Genomic DNA, 27,031 nt, shown 5'->3' on the forward strand with positions numbered 1-27,031 from the left:
TCATAGGTACACTTCAATTATGACAGACAAAATGAGAAAAAAACATCCAGAAAATCACATTGTAGGATTTTAAATGAATTTATTTGCAAATTATGGTGGAAAATAAGTATTTGGTCAATAACAAAAGTTTATCTCAATACTGTTATATACCCTTTGTTGGCAATGACAGAGGTCAAACATTTTCTGTAAGTCTTCACAAGGTTTTCACACACTGTTGCTGGTATTTTGGCCCATTCCTCCATGCAGATCTCCTCTAGAGCAGTGATGTTTTGGAACTGTTGCTGGGCAACACAGACTTTCAACTCCCTCCAAAGATTTTCTATGGGGTTGAGATCTGGAGACTGGCTAGGCCACTCCAGGACCTTGAAATGCTTTTACGAAGCCACTCCTTCATTGCCCGGGCGGTGTGTTTGGGATCATTGTCATGCTGAAAGACCCAGCCACGTTTCATCTTCAATGCCCTTACTGATGGAAGGAGGTTTTCACTCAAAATCTCACGATACATGGCCCCATTCATTCTTTCCTTTACTCGGATCAGTCGTCCTGGTCACTTTGCAGAAAAACAGCCCCAAAGCATGATGTTTCCACCCCCATGCTTCACAGTAGGTATAGTGTTCTTTGGATGCAACTCAGCATTCTTTGTCCTCCAAACACGACGAGGAGACCTGGGTCAGATGTTTCAGCTTTCTCCTTGCTTGCTTCAGTCCCGTGGCCAGTTGTGTCAGTATTTGGTCATGCATTTTCCATTGGTCAGACCTGCGTGGCAGAAGGAAAGCATATGCTTCAGATCGGCTGGTTGTCCACATAGCGTGCAGCTGTCTGGGCTGTCTGCCAACCCCCACGTGTGAAGGTTTGTTGGTGTGGGAAAAACATTGTACACAGAGCAAAGCAGAAACTTAATCCGCTGCCCTTCCATGTTCCAGGTGAGTGACCACTCTCTCACACTCCCCCAGCATGTCCAGCTGCTGTGTTTTTTTATGGCTACAACCTTGACATGCCTGCTTTCTTCCTCAGCCTTTCATACCTCCCTCTGACATGCCTGCTTTCTTCCTCAGCCTTTCATATCTCCCTCTGACATGCTTGCTTTCCTCCTCAGTGTTTCATACCTCCCTGCTTTATTCCTTAGCCTTTCATACCTCCCTCTGACACACCTGCTTTCTTCCTCAGCCTTTCATACCTCCCTCTGACACGCCTGCTTTCTTCCTCAGCCTTTCATATCTCCCTCTGACATGCCTGCTTTCTTCCTCAGCCTTTCATACCTCCCTCTGACATGCCTGCTTTCTTCCTCAGCCTTTCATATCTCCCTCTGACATGCCTGCTTTCTTCCTCAGCCTTTCATACCTCCCTCTGACACACCTGCTTTCTTCCTCAGCCTTTCATCCCTCCCTCTGACATGCCTGCTTTCTTCCTCAGCCTTTCATCCCTCCCTCTGACATGCCTGCTTTCTTCCTCAGCCTTTCATATCTCCCTCTGACACGCTTGCTTTCTTCCTCAGTGTTTCATACCTCCCTGCTTTCTTCCTCAGCCATTCATACCTCCCTCTGACACACTTGCTTTCTTCTTCAGTGTTTCATACCTCCCTGTTTTCTTCCTCAGTGTTTCATATCTCCCTCTGCACCACATCACTCCTTTGGATCTGCTTTCTTCCAGCTTGACCTGGTTGTGCATCCCAGACTCAGCCTGTCTTGGTTTACCAACCCAACAATGTTAATTTACCAACATGTACATAGCCAAAACATTATTGGGCAATAACACTTTTGATATATATAAATGGTGTGTGTATTACTATAGGCAATAATGGAGGTCTATGAGACATTGACAGAGGTTGAACTTGCAGCCAATCAATCTGTGAGTAACAAGTTGGAAATTAACCCTTTAAGCAGCAGCTCAACTGAGTGGCTGACAACTAAATGTAAATTCAAATAAATATAACTTTTGTTTACCATATTTTATCATGCCATTTAGTAAAATGATCATGTGGTTTTCATTATTATACACAAACATTCAAAGATGGTTAAAAACCAAGACGTGAACGTGAGCAAAACTGAAGCTGATTAATCACACATTTCATGTACTAATTGTGTATAAAATGGGATATATTGTCACGACTTCCGCCGAGGTCGGTCCCTCTCCTTGTTCAGGCGGCATTCGGCGGTCGACGTCACTGGTCTTCTAGCCATCGCCGATCCACCTTTCATTTTCCATTTGTTTTGTCTTGTTTTCCCGCACACCTGGTTTGCATTCCCTCATCACTCATATTGCATATAACCCTCGGTTTCCCCCCATGTCTGTGTGTGGAATTGTTATATGTAAATGTATGTGTACTCCAGGCTGGTTTGCGCCGGGTTATTGTAACCCGTGTGAGTCCCGTGTTTTGTTTGCCTCAATAAAGGGCTCCGTTTGCTACCCATCTGCTCTCCTGCGCCTGACTTCCCTGCAGCCAGTCACACACTCCTTTACATATTACATGACTGTACAATGTTGTTGAACTCTAAAATATCATTTTTGGTATCATAAAATTACTAATATTTGATGTTATTTATTAATTTGAGGAACTCTTGAAAAAATGCTCTACCAGGCGGTTGAGTTGCCCATTGAAGGAATGCTATTTAGACAACGCTAGCTATTATGGAGAATGGAGAAATATTGTTGTGGGATTTTTTTGTCTGTGCAAATATAAATATATTTTCATATCAGTATTTACAATCTGCCTGTTCAATTTGTTTCACAAATGTTTTCAGGACATGTAATTTTACAGGTATTATGAACATATAAACAGTAAATATGAATGTATATATATTTGAATACTCATATATTGACACAAATATCATATTGTATTCATATTTGATATCAGTCATCCTTTATCTTGGCCTGTCTTCCATTATAAGTAACTGAAGCAGACATGACTTTAATTAATGTACCATTTTCAGATGATTTAAAAAGCATATGTAAAATCCAATACATAACTAGTTTAACCTAATTGGGCAACGGAACAGGCTGGTTGAGATGTTAGCAATCAAAAACAAATTATTTATGGCCTATATTAAGGTTAAATACACATATTTTTCAGAAGAAAAATGATGTGGCAGTTAAAGGGTTAATGTGTTGACAGATCAGTGTCCAGCTGTGTGTATGATTCAACCTTTTCTCTGTGCTCGTCTCGCCATAGACTGAACCTCTTGGTGTGAAGTGGGATCTCAACATTAGAGACAGATTTCAAAGCATCTGCCATCATTTTCTTGACAATTGATGTTCTTGCTGTGAACAAAATGAAAATCTGCAAGCCCTGTGAAGCGAAAGCAAAAACACAAAGACATTATCAAGTATTTTCAGGAACAAACAAAAGGTAGTGTTTCCATAAGGAGCAGCTCAATTTATTTATGTTTAGTTTGTGTCTAATTTTCAAATCATGCCTGGATTCTGTGGTACAATAGACACTAGTATTTCTAGTTTACATTTGAGTCATTTAACAGACTCTCTTATCCAGAGTGACTTACAGTAGTGAGTGCATACATTTACTACCTGAGTGGTGGTGAGAACACAGAAGGAGATGTTGAGTATGGTGTACATGGTCTGGTTCTGTGTAATGAGCAACAGATAGCCCAGGATCCAGGAGAGACCGAGCACCACAGCCAGAGAGAAACTACTGAGGAACTTCTTCTTCATCGATGTGTGTCTTGTACTGGGAAACATAACCAACATACTTAGATTGCTGTAATAGACTGTTGTAATGCTGTGGTATAAGAACAGTATGCTTCCATTGACTGAGTGGGTTAGAGCCGTGGTGACCACTACAATTAATGATTTGCTTACTAACAACAATTAATAATAAAGAATAATAATACATTTGATTTATTACAAGCTTTTAATGGAAAGACAATAAAACATCAATAGGCTCATTAGTAGGCATTTAAATCAAGACATCTTAATGAATACAACTTTGTACTTTGTGCCTCCAAAATGCCCCAATTAACGTTACCTGGTTAAATTCGGGTTGGTCTTGCCTGTTGTAACTGCAAAACATATCAACACCACTGTGTTGAACATAAGCATGAATGCCACAGGGATCAGGAACCCCCAAAACATTGGCAGCTTGAAGTCAAAGTTCCCCGTTGGATCGAGGGCAGCAAGCCAGCAGCTGAGAGGTCAAATGAATGAGTTAGAGAGTGGGACAATGTGACAGACAAAACAGAACGCCTGTTATTTGAGTAACGTGGTAAACACGAAACCTTTGAACCAAATAGAACATTCTTTTAATAACTTGTTTGAACTTTTTATATTGCTCTTGGCCAATTATTAGCATGCATTACAAACATGCATACGGACATTGAGAGGGATAACCTTTTACAGCATGAGTTATAAAATGTTATGAAGCAATTGCCCCACTTTATTTAAATTGAACCTATTATACAATAACCACTGAAGAGGAAGTAAATTACAGTACAGCACAGCACAGCACAGTACTCAGGTGTAATACTGGTAGTATGGTACAGTACAGTAAGGTATAGTATAGAACAGTACAGCACAGTACACAACAGTGCAGTATAATATAGTACAGCATAGTATAGTACAATAGAGTACAGAGAAGTAGTCCAGTAGTAGTATTGACTCACAATTCCTCCTGCCTGTAACCCAGTGGATCATCCACTCTGTAACTAATTCCTAAGGTGAGGGCCACCACAACCGCAGGCAGTCCTAAAAAACAGAATGTTGTTGTTATTGTCTTGTAGATTTGCATGCAGCCATATACAGAGTATAGACACTACACATACAGTACATCCTCTAAAGACATAACATCACTATACAAGTTGCTTTTAAGTTCTATTTCAGGCATATTAGAGCCTGAAAATATCACCTAGCATTAGTTTTGGTTCAAGGAGCCCAGGGCTAATGCCACAGCTTCTGAAACAACAAAATTATGTATTTTTCTCCATGCTGTCCTACCCCATCCGATGGCCACGGTATAGGCTGTGAAGTGTGACGGGCTGGTGGCCAGGCTGTTTCTGATCATCAGGAAGACATGTGTGGCGAACAGCGTGTTCCAGGTGAATGTCCCCAACAGGAAGTACTGCAGCAGGACCGCCACTGCAGTACAAGGCCCCCTGTCCCGCTCTGTGTGTTTGTCGGAGGGGGGGAGAATGTTGTCCTCCTGTATTTCAGGTTTGTCCAGCTGTTTATGAGGGTTGTCCACTCCCAAAATGAAGAACAGGGTGAAGATCAGAAGACACATGCAGACGCTCACTAAGAGAACCGTTGGGTTGGTTTTGCGTGATTTCCTGGGGACAGGAGACAGACAACAATATGTTAGGTAGGTTACAGTATATGTGGATGTGTTGGTTCATTAATAGTGTGTTTTAAAATGGTTTCACCTATCAAGTCCTGTTGGATCAGACAAAGGGCTTCTTTACACTGTTGAGAAGCACCAAATATTTTGAATTGGTTCTGGAACCCTGTAGGATCTTACCTGGTTGCGATCTGGAATGTTATTGTTAAACTCAACCCTATGATGGACATGGAGCATCCCAATATGGTGATCCAGTTTAGTGCTTCAGCGTATTTAAAGTCCCTCCTGTACGACTGTAGAAAGAAAATAAAAAATTAAATTAACACTAAGTTTGTCACAGTCATACTGTATAAAGTCATCACCCTCATGTGTCTGGATATGCTGCGGTAAACCATAGGTCAGCAGTTCCAACACTAGGGGTCACAACCCCATGTGGGTTCGCCTAATATGAAAATGGGGTCGCAGGAGAATATCCAAAATCCTGCAAAATATATATATATATATATATATATTTAAAAATTCGTGTCTTTGTTTCTCAAAATCACTGTCATGTGGATAACCTTAAAAATCAAAATGAAAATGATTCAAATTTAAAACATAAATTCAACCAGAGAGCGCCCTTAGATCGTGGGAAAAGGCCGCACTTGACCGCTGCACTTGAATCATTCCCACTTAAGGTGACCACATTTAAAATACACAAATGCAGGCCAACAGAAGGATTTATGGGACAGTGTTACCTACCCCGTACCTAACTTCAAAATTATCATTCTTCATGTTTTGCCAGACTGCGTCTGATTGCCAATCGTTTGATCTCAATCAGATTCATGAGTATGCATTTAGATCTTATTGAGTTACTGTTTCATGCACAACTTAGAGCAGATGGTGTTAAACTATATAGCCTTCCTGAATTTTTTTCAATCAAAGCACATTCTGCCTAGTGGCGTGTGCGCTTTTGAGGTTTGGCTGCATGATCATTTTGGGGGACTATTCAGTTAATCATCCTAAATCTCATGAGCTGGTGTTTTTAATGTAACAGTAACGTTATACTATGCTATTATATTTAATTATGTTATGTAGAACACTAAATAATAACTATGTGATCAGCTTTTTTATACAGTGGATGCTGATTGGTTAAAACTGCCTTCCAGTCGGTGTCTATTCCACAAGTTATCACCAACTAAATCTATGATGTTAAAATGCATATTTACTCTGTTCCATCTGACTGCGCAATCCACTATCTCATCAGCCCAGCCAGTCAATGTATAAACTTGATCTCCACTATAAAAGCATCTAGATTTTATCTCACATTTCTTTTATGGTAACATTTTGTTTTCTACATTGTAGATTTGACAGGGAGGCGCCGTTTCTCAGCCAGTTGAAATCATGAATCAGCTGGCATCATTTTTATGGATATATACCAAGAAATGTCAATTGATAAAAGGTCAAACAAAACAAAGGGCAGCTAATTTGCATTCTTTCCAGCTTCAGTTTGAAGTGATTGTGTTAGCTGTGTTGTTGTTTGCTAGCTCCTCTAAACAACAGTGTCCTGACTAGTGAGCACATTTTCTATGCCAGGCGAAATTGCATCCAAATAAATATCACTAGAAAACAGCTTAAACAAATGCAAATGCAGTTACTTTTCTGTTGTTTTGGCTGCAATTTTTGACATGACTGTAAGTTACTAATACAAGACCACTATTGTTGTGAAAATATGTATTATTATTCTCAAAATTTTCAGCGGATGCTGCACCCTCAGCACCCTACTTCCCACTGCTATGCTTATATCTTTCAGTCTAATATGGCTATTTACTTACTTTTCTAGCTCTTCATCAGAAACGTTTTGAAGTAGTTAGGAGGTCTAAATGTCCTCTCCAAGTTTGCTGGAATTTAGTCCGAAAGGTTTTGAGAAATATTGGTTGATGATAGGCCTAGGTCTCATCTTGTGCTGAGCAGATTATCAGATCTCAACACTGATTGGAGAAAAGTCTTTGACATAACCATGGCTGTAGGCTACCACATCCTTATGATATACAGGTATATCATAGCACAATGGGACTGCAAGAGACAGGTTGGAATGTCTGACTGAAATACGGGACAAAGACGTTTTTTTTTTCTAAATTGGTGGTGGTGTTTGAATTTGTTGATAAAATGTGGAACGTGATTGTTTGGTTGCGGGACAAAGGTCCAAAATGCAGGACTGTCACACCTGCCTTCCCTCGTCATGCGCATCGGCGATATTATACTCACAAGGACTCAAGATGCGGCGTGGTAAGTGTCCATGGTTGTTTATTTAAAAACATAAACGGAACACTCAATCAATACAAAACAATAAACGTGAACAAAACCGAAACAATACCGTGTGACGAACAAACACAGACACGGAAACAATCACCGACAAAACAACAGTAAACCCAGGCTACCTAAGTATGATTCTCAATCAGAGACAACTAACGACACCTGCCTCTGATTGAGAACCATACTAGGCCGAACACAGAAAACCAACCTAGAAACACAAAACATAGAATGCCCACGCAACTCACGTCCTGACCAACTAAAACAAACAAATAACACAAGAACTAGGGTCAGAACGTGACAGTACCCCCCCCCCCCCCCCTCAAGGTGCGGACTCTGGCCGCAAAACCTGAACCTATAGGAGAGGGTCTGGGTGGGCATCTGTCCGCGGTGACGGCTCTGGCGCTAGACGTGGACCCCACTCCACCGTAGTCTTAGTCCGCCTCTGTGGCCTCCTAGGAACGGCGACCCATGCCGCCGATCCTGACCTGGGAACCCTAATGAATAGGCCCACAGGACTGAGGGACACCTCTGGACTGCTCTGGCAGCTCCTGGCTGGCTGATGGCTCTGGCAGCTCCTGGCTGGCTGACGGCTCTGGCAGCTCCTGGCTGGTTGACAGCTCTGGCAGCTCCTGGCTGGCTGACGGCTCTGGCAGATCCTGGCTGACTGGCGGCTCTGTCACGTCTGCTCCCGCTCCACCCCCCCCCTGCGCTTGAGGGCACCAGGCTGCTCTGCATCATGCACACCTGCCTTCCCTCGTCATGCGCATCGGCGATTCTATACTCACCTGGACTCACTCATCATCTGCTATTACCTCCCTTATATATGTCAGTTCCCCAGCTCTATTAGCTGACGCTGTTCCTGTCTCGTTCCATGTCTGTTATTTATGAAATGTTTTACTCCCCGTACCTGCTTCGTCTCTCCAGCGCCAACACATGTGACATTGCTCCTATCTATCTTTCCGATTTGGTCCTGCCGTACATACCTACACGTACGCTATGGTCACAAGATGCAGGCCTCCTTATTGTCCCTAGAATGTCTAAGCAAACAGCTGGAGGCAGGGCTTTCTCCTATAGAGCAACATTTTTATGGAATGGTCTGCCTATCCATGTGAGAGACGCACATTCGGGCTCAACCTTTAAATCTTTATTGAAGACTCTTCTCTTCAGTAGGACCTATGATTGAGTGTAGTCTGGCCCAGGGGTGTGAAGGTGAACAGAAAGGCACTGGAGCGACGAACCACCCTTGCTGTCTCTGCCTGGCAGGTTCCCCTCTCTACACTGGAATTCTCTGCCTCTAACCCCCTCAGGTTTGAGACGTGGTGGAGATCTTTGTGGGCTATACTCAGCCTTGTCTCAGGGTAGTAAGTTGGTGGTTGTTGTCGACATGAAATTGACCGCAATGGATTGCACAAAACACAGGACAAATATCAATGCAGTGGTACAGGCACCACGACCGCAAAATGTGACTGAAGTGACATCTCTCACTGGACTGATCAATTACTACAGAAGATTCCTCACAAACCTTTCAGCGGTACTCCAGACCCTCTCAATCAGCTCCTGGAAAATAATAGGACATGTCAGTGGACAGCAGTGTGAAAAGTTTAAAACGGCTCATCACAGCTGAACATGTCCAGATGCATTGCGACCCCAAACTGCCAGTGAAGTTTGTTTGTGATGCGTCCCCTTATGGCTTAGGGGCCATCCTTCACACACACTGAAATATGGGTCAGAGAGGCTAGTGGCCTTTGCATCATGAATGTTGAATGATGCAGAGAAAAACTACTCACAAATCGACAAAGAAGCACTGTCGATAATGTGGGGCATCAAGAAATTCCACACCTATATGGCAAGCGTTTCACAAATGGTTACGGATCACCAGGCGTTGATTTTCAGTCAAAAGAAAGGCATTCTGGCAATGACAGCATCCAGGTTACAAAGATCCGCCTTGTTCCTTGCTGGTCATATGTAATGTCACTGAGTTTATGCAGTCATCCCTCCACACAAATGTAGTTGGATTACACAGACTGTGCTGTACAAGAGAAAGACACAGGAGTGTAGATGCAGTGAACATTTTTCATACCTCTCTGCTTGAGGCAGTACCTGTCAAATCAAATCAAATTGTATTTGTTGCATGTGGCAAATACAACAGCTTGGGGGTAGAAGCTGTTAAGGAGCCTTTTGGTCCTAGACATGGCGCTCCGGTACCGCTTGCCATGCGGTAGCAGAGAGAATAGTCTATGACTTGGTGACTGGAGGCTTTGACAATTTTTAGGGACTTCCTCTAACACAGCCTAGTATATAGGTCCTGGATGTCAGGAAGCTTGGCCCCAGTGATGTACCCGCGCTGTACGCACTACCCTCTGTAGCGCCCTACGGTCAGATGCCAAGCAGTTGCCATACCAGGCAGTGATGCTCTCGATGGTGCAGCTGTAGAACTTTGAGGATCTGGGGACCCATGCCAAATCCTTTCAGTCTCCTGAGGTGGAAATGGTGTTGTCTTGCCCTCTTCACAACTGTCTTGGTGTGTTTGGACCATAATAGTTCATTGGTGATGTGGACACCAAGGAACTTGAAACTCTCGACCCGCTCCAAATCAGCCCCATTGATGTTAATGTTCGGCCCTCCTTTTCCTATAGTGCACGATCAGCTCCTTTGTCTTGCTCACATTGAGGGAGAGGTTGTTGTCCTGGCACCACACTGCCAGGTCACGGACCTCCTCCCTAAAGGCTGTCTCATTGTTATCAGTGATCAGGCCTACCACTGTTGTGTCATCAGCAAACTTTATGATGGTGTTGGAGTTGTGCTTGGCCACACAGTCGTGGGTGAACAGGGAGTACAGGAGGGGGATAAGCACACACACCTGAGGGGCCCCAGTGTTGAGGATCAGCTTGGCAGATGTGTTGTTGCCTACCCTTACCCTCACTGCCCATCAGGAAGTCCAGGATCCAGTTGCAGAGGGAGGTGTTTAGTCGCAGGATCCTTAACTTAGTGATGAGCTTTGTGGGCACTATGGTGTTGAACGCTGAGCTATAGTCAATAAACAACATTCTCACATAGGTGTTCCATTTGTCCAGGTGGGAAAAGGCAGTGTGGAGTGCAAATGAGATGGTGTCATCTGTGGATCTGTTGGGGCGGTATGCAAATTAGAGTGGGTCTAGGGTTTCCAGCATGATGGTGTTGATGTGAGCCATGACCAGCCTTTCAAAGCACTTCATGGCCACCGACGTGAGTGCTACGATAGTAGAGGGACACATCCGAGGTGAGGATTTACAGATTTACCTCCGTGAACAACTGTGTCACGGCTGGGGTCCGCCCCTATATATAGACCCCAAGGCTGTGACACACGTTCTTTCATTTTTTCGGCGGATGTCCGTATGGTTTGAGGTACAACCTTTATGAAGTTCACTTGGTAAGTCACTGGTTAGTGTACTGTAATATCTTGCGTTGAAGTGTACTCATTGGCTGTTTGCAGCCTGGAGCAGCTGTGGCCAGCCTCTCCTCACAAGTGCTCCACTTGCTGCGCGCGGTTGATCAGTATCTTCCGCCCATGGTTTGTCGTACTTGCTTGTGTTTCGTTAGCGTCACACTACGACTCCGTATGCATCCATTAGTGTGGTGGCTCTTGCTGCCAAAAACTGTAATTTACCTTACACAACTTGTCGACTGGCTTGTTCTATGTGTGTGTTGTGAATTGCTTTAACACGCTGCTCCAATACCTGCAGTCTCGCTTGGCAGCCTCTACACTGAGAGGATATTTGGCTGCCATATCTGCCTGCCATGTTGGGTGGATGGACAGGCCAGTGGGGCGCCATCCCTTGGTCTCCAGGTTTATGAAGAAGGTTCGCCGCCAGCGTCTAGCTAGGACCCGCTCAATGGCGAGCTGGGATCTGGATGTAGTCTTGGCAGCTTTGGCAAAGCCGCCATTCGAACTGTTGGAGTTTTCCTCCCTGAAACACCTCTCTATGAAGGTGGCTTTCTTGGTAGCTATTACTTTCATGAAGAGGGTGGATGAGCACCATGCTCTTTCGGTAAGTTCTGAGTGCTACCGGATGGACCCCCCAACCCTTAATTCCTCCCGAAGGTTCTGTCAGACAGGCATGCGAACATCCCTTTTATCCTGACTGCTTACAACCCCCCGGCAGTGAGGGGGATTCTGGGCCTCCCTTCCGGGCATGCTGTACCCTGTGAGGGCACTGGCTGCCTATGTGGAGCGGACACGGTCAGTGAGAACAACATACCAGCTCTTTGTCTGCTATGGTGAGAGAGTCCTGAGGGCTGGGCTATCAAAGCAGAGGCTCTCTCACTGGATCATGGACACGACTAAGACAGCATACCTGCCTGGCTGGCAAGCCAGTGCTGGGATCTGTGGGGGCACATTCAACACGAGGTGTGGCTGCGCCCTGGGCTCTACTGAGAGCCGACTGGCACAGCCCCTCGCTGATATCTGTGCTGCGGCCAGCTAGGCTTCCTCTTGCTCCTTTGCTAGGTACTATCGGATAAATGTGGCACCTCCCTCTGCGGTTGGTTCAGCGGCCCTTGGCATCGCTGGGACCCCTTCCTCATTGACGGACCCAGCATCTCGGTCCCGCGCTGGGACTTCGCCGCTGGCTGACCAGGTCCCTCTAGCACCGACTAAATCCAGTACGGGTATACCAATATATTGGAGTGATCCAATATAGTGAAACACAACAAAGGTTACGTATGTGAGCTATATAGATCACTACAATTCTCTACGGTGCTAGAGGCTCCTCAAAAAGTATGTAGAGAACGTGTGTCGCGGTCATGGGGTCTATACATAGGGGCAGACCCCCGCCGTGACAGGTGTACACAGGAGTAAATCTGGAAATCCTCACCTCGGATGTGTCCCTCTGCCACGGAGTGACACCAATATATTGGAGTGAACCATATAGCTCACATAACTGTGGTTTCATATGTAACTTTCAATGTTTGATGTGGGGATTGAGAGTCATCATACCCCAGAAATACAAATATCAGCTTTTGCAGCAACTACATGAAAGGCATGTTGTAATTGTCCAAATAAATCTGCTCACGAGGAGCCACTTCTGGTGGCTGGATCAACAGATAGAAAACATGGCAAAGAACTGTAGCGGATGTTTGGAAACCTTTCACATGCCTGCTCCTACCCCAGTCCACTTATGGGAATAGCCCATTGCAGAGAATTCATGTGGATGTGCGCCCCTTTGAAAAGCACATGTTTCTGGTTATAGTTGATGCCAATTCAAATGGACAGAGGTTTTTTGCACTGACTCCTACACCTCAGCTCAGACTATAGTGTCTCAGAACAACTTTTACACCCTTCGGATTGGCTCTGCAGCTGGTAAGCTACAAAGCACAAGCTTTTGTAAGTGATGAGTTTTCAAGATTCATGTCGGCCGGGAGCGCCATCTCCGAATAGTACAGGAAGTGATGGTGCGAGATTACAGAAGGGGAAGGAAATGTACACGCACAAACGGGATCCAGAACTTACCAGGTTCAAGTGAGCCCAGCCATAATTTGGCGGCATCACATTAACCAAATGCATTCCACAGAAAACAGCACAACAATCGAGAGAGAACTGGCACATAGAGCTCCTGGGAGAGACACACAGGGAACTGTAGAGAACGGTGGGACGGTACAGAGACCCCAGGCTGAAATAAGGGAACGTGTGGATGAAGGTGCTGCTATAGCAGAAACTATTATGGACCAAGCACACACTGCGGATATGCAGGAGCCTCCAGACAATCCAAGGCGCCAAAACGAAGACACCAGACAGACTGGAATTATAAACAAACAAACACAAACAAAAAGAGAAGGAATGTCATGTTCTGTTAATTACTGATGTCTCCTTTAAGAACGGAGCACCGTACTTGTACTAACTAGCTTTAGCTAATGTGAAGCTCCAGTTCACTTCCTTGTATTGGAGACTTTCTTATGATATCCATTAGTAATAAGAGGTAAGACACTACAAAATGGTTGGGTCACAAGAATCTTCAGTTATCAAAATGGGGTCATGTTTCAAAAAAGTCTAGGAACCCCTCCATAGGTCAGAGTGTGGTCAGTAAAAGGGAGATGAAGGCAGCTAGCTACTCACCATCAGCACAGCAAAGTTAGTGGTGTGATTACAGAAACATTGCAGGCCGTCTTCTGAGTGGTTGACTTTGGAGCAGCCAAAGGTGCTCCAGTCTTTCAACGTGTAGTTCCATGACACACAGGCAAAGTCATGGAGGGAGGTGTTGGGAACAGCCTGAGAAGTGAGAACAGAAACAAACTCACTGTAAATCCTTCAGCAAAAAACATGCATTCACAGTATTCATCTTTTTTTTATTTTTTTATCTAAGTCAATTGTGAAGACTAACAGGTTTAACTAAATGTGGGAAAGAATAAATACCAATTATGATAGATTGTATTATGTACAAGACAACATATGTTCCCTATAGCATCAATGGAGAACTTCGTTCAGGGGTGTAAAAACATGTGACTTAGATCATGAATAACTTCCCAACACGTTTCCCAGAGAATTTGGACCACTTTGTGTTTATTGATTCCAAGAGAAATCTTACTGTGGGCTTGAAGAGCATCTCAACATGTAACCCAGACACTTGTCCCAGGTTAGCAGAGATGACCCTTCTCCTGGTTCCTGAAGAAGCTCTGTAAGCCCTGGACCTGAAGAACCGGTCGTTTTGGTAGAGCACAAAACCAATGGAGTAGTTTCTGTTTTTACTACGTAAAACTGAGTGGAGTGAGAAAGAGGGGAGATTGTTGTTCATATCAGGACTTCATATACATGAGTAGCTTGACCTTGCCTTGAGGGCTTATCTCGATAGTGACTCTAAATCTAAACGTTTGGAGACCACAAACAGCAGTTAAGCTCTCTCAGTGAAAGCAGTACAAGGAAATTGAAGCTTGAGTTTAAACACTATGTTTGCATACCAACATTGGCTCACCTGGTGGAAATTTCATGACAATCTGGACATCGGTAGAACCTCCTTTGTCAGCTATAAGTTCAGAGGTATTGGTGTTGAGATGAATTCTGTTGGCCACAAAATTACCAGATCTTCCTGGAGAAGGAGATAACATTTATTTGGCAATTTAAAGCAGAACAATATAGTGTTACTTCTGTACCACAGTAGGTGGGTGGCACATTCATTTGGGAGGACGGGCTCATGGTAACGGCTGAAGCAGAATAAGTGGAATTGTATCAAATACATCCATGTGTTTTATGCCATTCCATTCGCTCCGTTCCAGCCATTAATACAACAAATCAAATCCATACCAAACCTTATTGAGAAAGATTTAAACTATCACTTTAAATTACAGTGTGCAGGTTCACTAGCAGTCCCACCCACCAGTCAGAGCAGTAAACTGGATCCCTACTGAGTCACTTGGTACTTGGACAGACTGGACTGCAAGGTTGGGCTGAACCACCAAGGACACATTACTGTGCTGGTCCAGGGAAAACATCTCCAGGGTCTCTGTGAGGCTGGGAGAGAAACACAGAAAAACATTAGTTTACATGCACATGCAGACACACACAGAGGCACACGTACACACATACAGTGGGGCAAATAAGTATTTAGTCAGCCACCAATTGTGCAAGTTCACCCACTTAAAAAGATGAGAGAGGCCTGTCATTTTCATCATATGTACACTTCAACTATGACAGACAAAATTAGAAAAACAAATCCAGAAAATCACATTGTAGGATTTTTAATGAATTTATTTGCAAATTATGGTGGAAAATAAGTATTTGGTCACCTACAAACCAGCAAGATTTCTGGCTCTCACAGACCTGTAACTTCTTCTTTAAGAGGCTCCTCTGTCCTCCACTCGTTACCTGTATTAATGGCACCTGTTTGAACTTGTTATCAGTATAAAAGACACCTGTCCACAACCTCAAACAGTCACACTCCAAACTCCACTATGGCCAAGACCAAAGAGCTGTCAAAGGACACCAGAAACAAAATTGTAGACCTGCACCAGGCTGGGAAGACTGAATCTGCAATAGGTAAGCAGCATGATTTGAAGAAATCAACTGTGGGAGCAATTATTAGGAAATGGAAGACATACACGATCACTGATAATCTCCCTCAATCTGTGGCTCCACGCAAGATCTCACCCTGTGGGGTCAAAATGATCACAAGAACGGTGAGCAAAAATCCCAGAACCACACGGGGAGACCTAGTGAATGACCTGCAGAGAGCTGGAACCAAAGTAACAAAGCCTACCATCAGTAACACACTACGCCGCCAGGGACTCAAATCATGCAGTGCCAGACGTGTCCCCCTGCTTAAGTCAGTACATGTCCAGGCCCGTCTGAAGTTTGCTAGAGAGCATTTGGATGATCCAGAAGAAGATTGGGAGAATGTCATATGGTCAGATGAAAACAAAATATAACTTTTTGGTAAAAACTCAACTCGTCGTGTTTGGAGGACAAAGAATGCTGAGTTGCATCCAAAGAACACCATACCCACTGTGAAGCATGGGGGTGGAAACATCATGCTTTGGGGCTGTTTTTCTGCAAAGGGACCAGGACGACTGATCCGTGTAAAGGAAAGAATGAATGGGGCCATGTATCGTGAGATTTTGAGTGAAAACCTCCTTCCATCAGCAAGGGCATTGAAGATGACAATGATCCCAAACACACCGCCCGGGCAACGAAGGAGTGGCTTCGTAAGAAGCATTTCAAGGTCCTGGAGTGGCCTAGCCAGTCTCCAGATCTCAACCCCATAGACAATCTTTGGAGAGAGTTGAAAGTCTGTGTTACCCAGCAACAGCCCCAAAACATCACTGCTCTAGAGGAGATCTGCATGGAGGAATGGGCCAAAATACCAGCAACAGTGTGTGAAAACCTTGTAAAGACTTACAGAAAACGTTTGACCTCTGTCATTGCCAACAAAGGGTATATAACAAACTATTGAGATAAACTTTTGTCCAAAACTATTGACCAAATACTTATTTTCCACCATAATTTGCAAATAAATTCATTAAAAATTCTACAATGTGATTTTCTGGAGAAAAAAAATATAATTTTGTCTGTCATAGTTGAAGTGTACCTATGATGAAAATTACAGGCCTCTCTCATCTTTTTTAAGTGGGAGAACTTGCACAATTGGTGGCTGACTAAATACTTTTTGCCCCACTGTATACTCCAACATATGTAGAAATATACACCTTTCACGCTCACATACACACACACACAGACAAACACACACACTCCAGTACTTTTGGACAGCGTCTCTCTCCTGTGTACTCTCCTCACTGGCATTCAGCAGCTGACTGATGGTAGTTACAGCTGCCACTGCGATGTCCTGCAACATGATCAAAACCAGGGGATGACCCTCAAGTGTTCAAATCACTGCAGTGACAACCTCACGTTTTTCTCCAGAACATGTCATAGTTCACGACTTGATTTCAAAACATGTTATACCTCTGTGATATTTGCAGACAGAAGCAGTGTGTTAGCGATCTGAGCTGCTGTGGTGATGTTGTCAGCTGACAGCCGCTCTGGTTGGGAGGTCAGGATCTGAGTACTGAAAGCTAACTGTAGTAAATCACCTGAACTGCTGGAGATCTGAACAGGGAGAGACAAGGATTTTTATTTATTATATTTTAGTAATGTTTTTCAACAGAACATTGTATTAAGTTGCAGCAACATGCTGAACTGTGAGTACATTTGGATATTAAATTGCCAGTACTAAATAAACTCAGCAAAAAAAGAAACATCCTCTCACTGTCAACTGCGTTTATTTTCAGTAAACTTAACATGTGTAAATATTTGTATGAACATAACAAGATTCATCAACTGAGACATGTGACTAACAGAAATTGAATAATGTGTCCCTAGACAAAGGGGATGCCAAAATCAAAAGCAACAGTCAGTATCTGGTGTGGCAACCAGCTGCATTAAGTACTGAAGTGCATCTCCTCCTCATGGACTTGCTGTGAGATGTTAACCCAGTCTTCCACCAAGGCACCTGCAATTTCCCGAACATTTCTGGGGGGAATGGCCCTAGCCCTCACCCTCCAATCTAATAGGTCCCAGACGTGCTCAATGGGATTGAGATCCGGGCTCTTCAATGGCCATGGCAGAACACTGACATTCCTGTCTTGCAGGAAATCCCTCACAGAACGAGCAGTATGGCTGGTGGCATTGTCATGCTGGAGAGTCATGTCAGGATGAGATTGCAGGAAGGGTACCACATGAGGGAGGAGGATGTCTTCCCTGTAACGCACAGCATTGAGATTGCCTGCAATGACAACAAGCTCTGTCCGATGATGCTGTGACACACCGCCCCAGACCATGATGGACCCTCCACCTCCAAATCGATCCCACTCGATTAGTACAGGCCTCGGTGTAACGCTCATTCCTTCAACGATAAACGCAAATCCCACCATCACCCCTGGTGAGACAAAACCGCGACTCGTCAGTGAAGAGCACTTTTTGCCAGTCCTGTATGGTCCAGCGACGGTGGGTTTGTGCCTATAGGCGACGTTGTTGCCGGTGATGCCTTACAACAGGCCTACAAGCCCTCAGTCTAGCCTCTCTCAGCCTATTGCGGACAGTCTGAGCACTGATGGAGGGATTGTGCGTTTCTGGTGTAACTCGGGCAGTTGTTGTTGACATCCTGTACCTGTCCCGCAGGTGTGATGTTCGGATATACCAATCCTGTGCAGGTGTTGTTACACGTGGTCTGCCACTGCAAGGATGATCAGCTGTCCGTCCTGTCTCCCTGTAGCGCTGTCTTAGGTGTCTCACAGTACAGACATTGCAATTTATTGCCCTGGCCACATCTGCAGACCTCGTGCCTCCTTGCAGCATGCCTAAGGCACGTTCACGCAGATGAGCAGGGACCCTGGGCATCTTTCTTTTGGTGTTTTTCAGAGTCCGTAGAAAGGCCTCTTTAGTGTCCTAAGTTTTCATAACTGTGATCTTAATTGCGTACCATCTGTAAGCTGTTAGTGTCTTAACGATCATTCCACAGGTGCGTGTTCGTGAATTGTTTATGGTTCGTTGAACAAGCATGGGAAACAGTGTTTAAACCCTTTACAATGAAGATCTGTGAAGTTATTTGGATTTTTACTAATTATCTTTGGAAGACAGGATCCTGAAAAAGGGACGTTTCTTTTTTGCTGAGTTCATGTGGCTCAGTTGGTAGAGAATGGCACTTGCAGTGACAGGGTTGTGGGTTTGATTCCCACAGGGGACAAGTATGAAAATGTAAGCACTCACTACTATAAGTCATTCTGGATAAGAGCGTCTACTAAATGTAAAAATAAAATGTTACGTAAAACACAATAAATAAAAACATGGAATGTTCCTCATCAACTGTTAAGCAGAATAAAGGAACAGAATACATGATCTGTAGAATCTCAATTCAACGGCTCAGACACAAGAGGCATGTGGCAGGGTCTACATTCAATCACGGACTACAGGAAGAAATCCAGCCCAGTCACGGACCAGGATGTCCTGCTCCCAGGCAGACTAAATAACTTTTTTGCCCGCTTTGAGGACAATACAGTGCCACTGACACGGCCTGCAACGAAAACATGCGGTCTCTCCTTCACTGCAGCCGAGGTGAGTAAGACATTTAAACGTGTTAACCCTCGCAAGGCTGCAGGCCCAGACGGCTTCCCCAGCCGCGCCCTCAGAGCATGCGCAGACCAGCTGGCCGGTGTGTTTACGGACATATTCAATCAATCCCTATACCAGTCTGCTGTTCCCACATGCTTCAAGAGGGCCACCATTGTTCCTGTTCCCAAGAAAGCTAAGGTAACTGAGCTAAACGACTACCGCCCCGTAGCACTCACTTCCGTCATCATGAAGTGCTTTGAGAGACTAGTCAAGGACCATATCACCTCCACCCTACCTGACACCCTAGACCCACTCCAATTTGCTTACCGCCCAAATAGGTCCACAGACGATGCAATCTCAACCACACTGCACACCGCCCTAACCCATCTGGACAAGAGGAATACCTATGTGAGAATGCTGTTCATTGACTACAGCTCGGCATTCAACACCATAGTACCCTCCAAGCTCGTCATCAAGCTCGAGACCCTGGGTCTCGACCCCGCCCTGTGCAACTGGGTACTGGACTTCCTGACGGGCCGCCCCCAGGTGGTGAGGGTAGGCAACAACATCTCCTCCCCGCTGATCCTCAACACTGGGGCCCCACAAGGGTGCGTTCTGAGCCCTCTCCTGTACTCCCTGTTCACCCACGACTGCGTGGCCACGCACGCCTCCAACTCAATCATCAAGTTTGCGGACGACACGACAGTGGTAGGCTTGATTACCAACAACGACGAGACGGCCTACAGGGAGGAGGTGAGGGCCCTCGGAGTGTGGTGTCAGGAAAATAACCTCACACTCAACGTCAACAAAACTAAGGAGATGATTGTGGACTTCAGGAAACAGCAGAGGGAACACCCCCCTATCCACATCGATGGAACAGTAGTGGAGAGGGTAGCAAGTTTTAAGTTCCTCGGCATACACATCACAGACAAACTGAATTGGTCCACACACACAGACAGCATTGTGAAGAAGGCGCAGCAGCGCCTCTTCAACCTCAGGAGGCTGAAGAAATTCGGCTTGTCACCAAAAGCACTCACAAACTTCTACAGATGCACAATCGAGAGCATCCTGGCGGGCTGTATCACCGCCTGGTACGGCAACTGCTCCGCCCTCAACCGTAAGGCTCTCCAGAGGGTGGTGAGGTCTGCACAACGCATCACCGGGGGCAATCTACCTGCCCTCCAGGACACCTACACCACCCGATGTCACAGGAAGGCCATAAAGATCATCAAGGACATCAACCACCCGAGCCACTGCCTGTTCACCCCGCTATCATCCAGAAGGCGAGGTCAGTACAGGTGCATCAAAGCTGGGACCGAGAGACTGAAAAACAGCTTCTATCTCAAGGCCATCAGACTGTTAAACAGCCACCACTAACATTGAGTGGCTGCTGCCAACACACTGACACTGACTCAACTCCAGCCACTTTAATAATGGGAATTGATGGGAAATGATGTAAATATATCACTAGCCACTTTAAACAATGCTACCTTATATAATGTTACTTACCCTACATTATTCATCTCATATGCATACGTATATACTGTACTCTATATCATCGACTGTATCCTTATGTAATACATGTATCACTAGCCACTTTAACTATGCCACTTTGTTTACATACTCATCTCATATGTATATACTGTACTCGATACCATCTACTGTATCTTGCCTATGCTGCTCTGTACCATCACTCATTCATATATCCTTATGTACATATTCTTTATCCCCTTACACTGTGTACAAGACAGTAGTTTTGGAATTGTTAGTTAGATTACTTGTTGGTTATTACTGCATTGTCGGAACTAGAAGCACAAGCATTTCGCTACACTCGCATTAACATCTGCTAACCATGTGTATGTGACAAATAAAATTTGATTTGATTTGATTTGATGATCTGAAGGTAGAAGCCAGTTGTTACTGATCTTCAAACTGTAAGATCCACTCCTCATAATGATGACTGTAACTGATACAAAGAAAGAAGAACGCTAAATCAAGACTTCAATCAGGATAATAAAAAATATGCCTATTGACTTACATTTTCTTGAATGTCACTGAGGGTTAATTCACACTGCAGCTCGTGAGGAGGACCAAACATTGGAGAGCCGGTGTCATTCAAACATCTTGCTGAGGCTCTTGGTAAACCGGCTGGAGGAACCAAGACAAAAAGATACTCAAGGTTTTGTGTTACCTAATACAACATTAATTAGGACTGTAACAGACAAATACATTTTTCTAATTTTAGGTGAATAAAAGTAATACCACTGGTTGTCTTCTCATCACACAATTCTTCTGAATAAGCAGACCAGCCAACCGTCGTTCTTGGGAAGGAAAAATCACCAATGATGGTGGAATTGCAGAAATTCCCTATAGAAGTAAAATACATTTCAACATGGAGCAAATGTATGACTGAACATGAAATATACATTCTGAATGTGAGATCCAGGATTAGGTATAGTAGTGTAGTGGTGTGTACTGTGAATGTGAGATCCAGGATTAGGTATAGTAGTGTAGTGGTGTGTACTGTGAATGGTAGATCCAGGGTTAGGTATAGTAGTGTAGTGGTGTGTACTGTGAATGGTAGATCCAGGGTTAGGTATAGTAGTGTAGTGGTGTGTACTGTGAATGTGAGATCCAGGGTTAGGTATAGTAGTGTAGTGGTGTGTACTGTGAATGGTAGATCCAGGGTTAGGTATAGTAGTGTAGTGGTGTGTACTGTGAATGGTAGATCCAGGGGTAGGTATAGTAGTGTAGTGGTGTGTACTGTGAATGGTAGATCCAGGGTTAGGTATAGTATTGTAGTGGTGTGTACTGTGAATGTGAGATTCAGGGGTAGGTATAGTATTGTAGTGGTGTGTACTGTGAATGTGATATCCAGGGTTATGTATAGTATTGTAGTGGTGTGTACTGTGAATGTGAGATCCAGGGTTATGTATAGTAGTGTAGTGGTGTGTACTGTGAATGGTAGATCCATGGTTAGGTATAGTAGTGTAATGGTGTGTACTGTGAATGTGAGATCCAGGGTTAGGTATAGTAGTGTAGTGGTGTGGAGGAGTCTGAATGGTAGATCCAGGGTTAGGTATAGTGTAAGTGTGTGGATGTACCCTCTGAACAGGTCTCTCCAGTCCACTCATCAGGACAGATACAGACTCCACTCTGTAGCTCACCACCGTTGAAACAGTCCACAGGGGTTGTGGTGGGAGAGGTGGTGGTGGAGATGGTGGTGGTAGAGGTGGTAGGATAGGTGGTGGTGGTAGAGTTGGTGTTAGACATGGTGGTGGAGGTGGGATTAGACGTGGTGGTGTTAGATGTGGTGGGAGAGGTGGTGTTAGACATGGTGGGAGAGGTGGTGGTGGAGGTGGTGTTAGACGTGGTGGGAGAGGTGGTGTTGGACATGGTGGGAGAGGTGGTGGTGGAGGTGGTGTTAGACGTGGTGGGATAGGTGGTAGGAGAGGTGGTGGTGGTGTTAGAGATGGTAGGATAGGTTTTGGTAGAGGTTGTGGAAAAGGTGTTGGTGGTGTTGGTAGAGATGTTAGGGAGACTGATACTGGTGATAGGGATAGAGGTAGGGTAACCAGTAGTTGGAAGACCAGTAGTATTTATGTAACCAGTAGCTGGAGGATCAGTAGTAGTTAGATAACCAGTAGTTGGATGACCAGTAGTAGCTGCAGAGTATTCAGTAGTTGGAGTGTCGGTAGTTGGAGTGTCAGTAGTTAGATTATCAATATTTGGCGTGTCGGTAGTTGAACTGTCAGTAGTTAGATTATCGGTAGTTGGCGTGTCGGTAGTTGGACTGTCGGTAGTTGGAGTGTCAGTAGTTGGAGTTTCAGTAGTTGGAATTTCAGTAGTTGCAAGGTCAGTAGTTGGCGTATCAGTAGTTGGAATGTCATTAGTTGGAGGGGCACTAGCTGGAGAGTCAGGCGTTAAAGGGGCAGTAGTAGTTGGAGGGTCAGAGGTTATAGGAGCAGTAGTAGTTGAGGTAGTTATGTCAATGGTGGTTGGAATGGCAGATGATGTGGTGAGATCCCCCTGTGATAAAGAGACTTTAAAAAAGAGAATTAACTCAGTTAACCACATAAACAAGGGAACATAGTGCCAGTTGCTATAAACATAGGAGATGATCCATGCTGTTACAGTTTCATTGTGTCTGCATCAGTGTAGAAAGGTTTTCTACTGTACTTTATGAAAGAAAGAAGTCATTATCACTGCCAAACGGTTGATAGCAAAGGCTACTCTGTTATCAACTGTGTCTGAGACCTGACAGTAGTCTATTCACAGTATGTAAACAATGTCTTAACAGTAAATTGAAAGTGTTTGGATAAAAGTCTGAAACAATGTCTTCACTGATGTTACTGTATCCCTTGCAGCAAACAGAGAAAACATAAATCAATCATTGCCTATAAATCAAACTTTACAATTAAATAAACCACACTGTAAAAACAGTAAGGTTATATATTGGTAATAATCATTTGATAAGTTAAATGCATCATACATTTTTGCACATCTGAATTGAAAGCAATTTTCCAACATAATTCTCAATCACAGAAGACTCTTAACAACAGTATCAAACACTGAGTATACCAATCATTAGGAACACCTTCCTGATGTTGAGTTGCACTTCCCCACACTTCTGCCCTCAGAACAGCCTCAACTCGTCAGGGCATGGACTCTACAAGGTATCGAAAGAGATGCTGTCCCATTTTGACTCCAATGCTTCCAATGTTATGTCAAGTTGTCTGGATGTCCATTGGGTGGTGAACCATTCTTGATACACAAGAAACTGTTGAGCATGAAAAACCCAGCAGCGTTGCAGTTCTTGAACAAAAACGGTGGGCCAGGCACCTACTCCCATACCTGTTCAAAGGCACTTAAATATTTTGCCTTGCCCATTCACCCACTGAATGGAACACATACACAATCCATTTCTCAATTGTCTCAAGGCTTAAAAATCCTTCTTTAAACTGCCCCCCCCTCATCTACATTGATTGAAGTAAATTTAACAAGTGACATTAATAAAGCATCATAGCTTTCACCTGGAATAACCTGGCCAGTCTATGTCATGGAAAGAGCAGGTGTTCTTCATGTTTTGTTCACTCAGTGTATGTCTGAACATCTTAAATCACTCTGAATGAATCAAATATAGAGCAAGTCTTACCTGTAGCAAAGACAGCTATAACCCATAGCTCCTTCATCTCTGCTGTTTCCAGTCATCCAGTGTCAGCAGACTACACATTATTAGGACGTCTGTTGGTCTTATGCTGCGGGCTCTCCACCTGTCACAGAGACTGTAGTAACGTTCAGGTACCAGTTAATGATTTACTATTGAAATTAAGGGGGCAGTACTGTACAGGATCAGCAAAGACACACAAATAAGTCAGCTATGTTACAGGATGAATAAAATGGACCAGTCAACCAATAGCATTACCCTTCTCTATGCAAAACATTCTTGGTTGCAGCAGGGAAGGTACAGTTCATGTTTTGGTAAACAGAACAACTTTTTTTCCACTAGAGCAGGTGTAATTAGATCTCCCGATTAGAGTTGAAGAATAAAACAAAGTAATGGAAGTGTCTTAGAGGTCTGGATTATAATGTGAGGACACTAGAAGGTATACTTCTTTAGAACAGGGTTTCCCAAACTCAGTCCTGGGGCCCTCCTGGGTGCAGGTTTTGTTTTTCGCCCTAGCACTACACAGTAAATTAAATTAACCAACTCAAGATTTGATTATTTGCAACATTGAAATGGCTTAAACCACATCAAAACTGTGTTGAAATTATAATGGACCTACAAGTATAGTCTACAAATACCTAGGTGTCTGGCTACACTGTAAACTCTCCTTCCAGACTCACATTAGGTATCTCCAATCAAAAATTAAATCTAGAATCGGCTTCCTTTTTCGCAAAACATAGCTTCCTTCACTTATGCTGCCAAACATACCCTCGTAAAACTGACCATCCTACCGATCCTTGACTTCGGGCGATGTCATCTATAAAATAGCCTCCAACACTCTACTCAGCAAACTGCATGTAGTCTATCACAGTGCCATCCGTTTTGCCACCAAAGCCCCATACACTACTCACCACTGCGACCTAGTTTGGACTAGTTTGAGCAAATGTTGACTGCGAGGAAGTCTCTAAATGGGGGTCATCGCTGTTGGGGTCACCTGACAGGTACTTTCCACCCTGAGTATTCTGGGAGCTGGATGGTACCGCAATCGCTACTCCTTCTTCCTCCTTCAAGGAACTCAGAATCAGAATCACCTTTATTCACCAAATACATTTGCATGTACAGGAATTTGACTCTGTGAAATGGTGCTGCCACAATAAACAGAATAAACAGACAGACAATAAACAAACAGATTATATACGGACAATACATATATACATATACACACAGTACCAGTCAAATAAACATATATACTGTATATAGACACATAATTAATTTAGCCTATAGACCAGGCTAAAAAACTACAAACTGCACTATAAACACCAAGATAAAAACTACAGACTACACAAGAACCACCAGGCTAAAAAACTACAGACTACACTATAAACACCAGGCTAAAAACTATAGACTACACTATAAACACCAGGCTAAAAACTACAGACTACACTATAAACACTAGGCTAAAAACTATAGACTACACTATAAACACCAGGCTAAAAACTACAGACTACACTATAAACACCAGGCTAAAAACTACAGACGGCACTATAAACACCAGGCTAAAAAACTACAGACTACACTATAAACACTAGGCTAAAAACTATAGACTACACTATAAACACCAGGCTAAAAACTACAGACTGCACTATAAACACCAGGCTAAAAACTATAGACTACACTATAAACACCAGGCTAAAAACTACAGACGGCACTATAAACACCAGGCTAAAAACTATAGACTACACTATAAACACCAGGCTAAAAACTACAGACTACACTATAAACACCAGGCTAAAAACTACAGACGGCACTATAAACACTAGGCTAAAAACTACAGACGGCACTATAAACACCAGGCTAAAAACTACAGACTACACTATAAACACCAAGATAAAAACTACAGACTACACTATAAACACCAAGATAAAAAGTACAGACTGCACTATAAACACCAAGATAAAAACTATAGACTACACTATAAACACCAGGCTAAAAACTACAGACTACACTATAAACACCAAGATAAAAAGTACAGACTGCACTATAAACACCAAGATAAAAACTATAGACTACACTATAAACACCAGGCTAAAAACTACAGACTACACTATAAACACCAAGATAAAAAGTACAGACTGCACTATAAACACCAAGATAAAAACTATAGACTACACTATAAACACCAGGCTAAAAACTACAGACTACACTATAAACACCAGGCTAAAAACTACAGACTGCACTATAAACACCAAGATAAAAAGTACAGACTACACTATAAACACCAGGCTAAAAACTACAGACGGCACTATAAACACCAGGCTAAAAAACTACAGACTACACTATAAACACCAGGCTAAAAACTACAGACTACACTATAAACAACAGGCTAAAAACTACAGACTACACTATAAACACCAATATTAAAAGTACAGACTACACTATAAACACCAGTATAAAAACTACAGACTACACTATAAACACCAGGCTAAAAACTACAGACTACACTATAAACACCAGGCTAAAAACTACAGACTACACTATAAACACCAAGATAAAAAGTACAGACTACACTATAAACACCAGGCTAAAAACTACAGACTACACTATAAACACCAGGCTAAAAACTACAGACGGCACTATAAACACCAGGCTAAAAAACTACAGACTACACTATAAACACCAGGCTAAAAACTACAGACTACACTATAAACACCAA

General features: G+C 43.6%; 1 protein-coding gene across 1 annotated transcript; it reads right to left on the reverse strand.

Annotated features, from left to right (window-relative positions):
* Nucleotides 1-586: 586 nt before the first annotated feature.
* Nucleotides 587-22,497, reverse strand: LOC110527190 (adhesion G-protein coupled receptor G7). The gene is made up of 15 exons (XM_036982518.1): nt 22,256-22,497; nt 21,414-21,518; nt 21,190-21,299; nt 17,007-17,150; nt 16,802-16,887; nt 14,926-15,059; nt 14,524-14,637; nt 14,140-14,309; nt 13,671-13,823; nt 5,465-5,577; nt 4,945-5,276; nt 4,614-4,695; nt 3,980-4,138; nt 3,523-3,682; nt 587-3,286 (listed from the first exon to the last, which is right to left on the reverse strand). Exons 1-15 carry the CDS (start codon nt 22,485-22,487, stop codon nt 3,098-3,100), a joined length of 2,283 nt encoding a protein of 760 aa, XP_036838413.1. The 5' UTR covers nt 22,488-22,497; the 3' UTR covers nt 587-3,097.
* Nucleotides 22,498-27,031: the final 4,534 nt, after the last annotated feature.

The sequence above is a fragment of the Oncorhynchus mykiss genome, chromosome 7, assembly GCF_013265735.2.
Source record: "Oncorhynchus mykiss isolate Arlee chromosome 7, USDA_OmykA_1.1, whole genome shotgun sequence".
Lineage (NCBI taxonomy): Eukaryota > Metazoa > Chordata > Actinopteri > Salmoniformes > Salmonidae > Oncorhynchus > Oncorhynchus mykiss.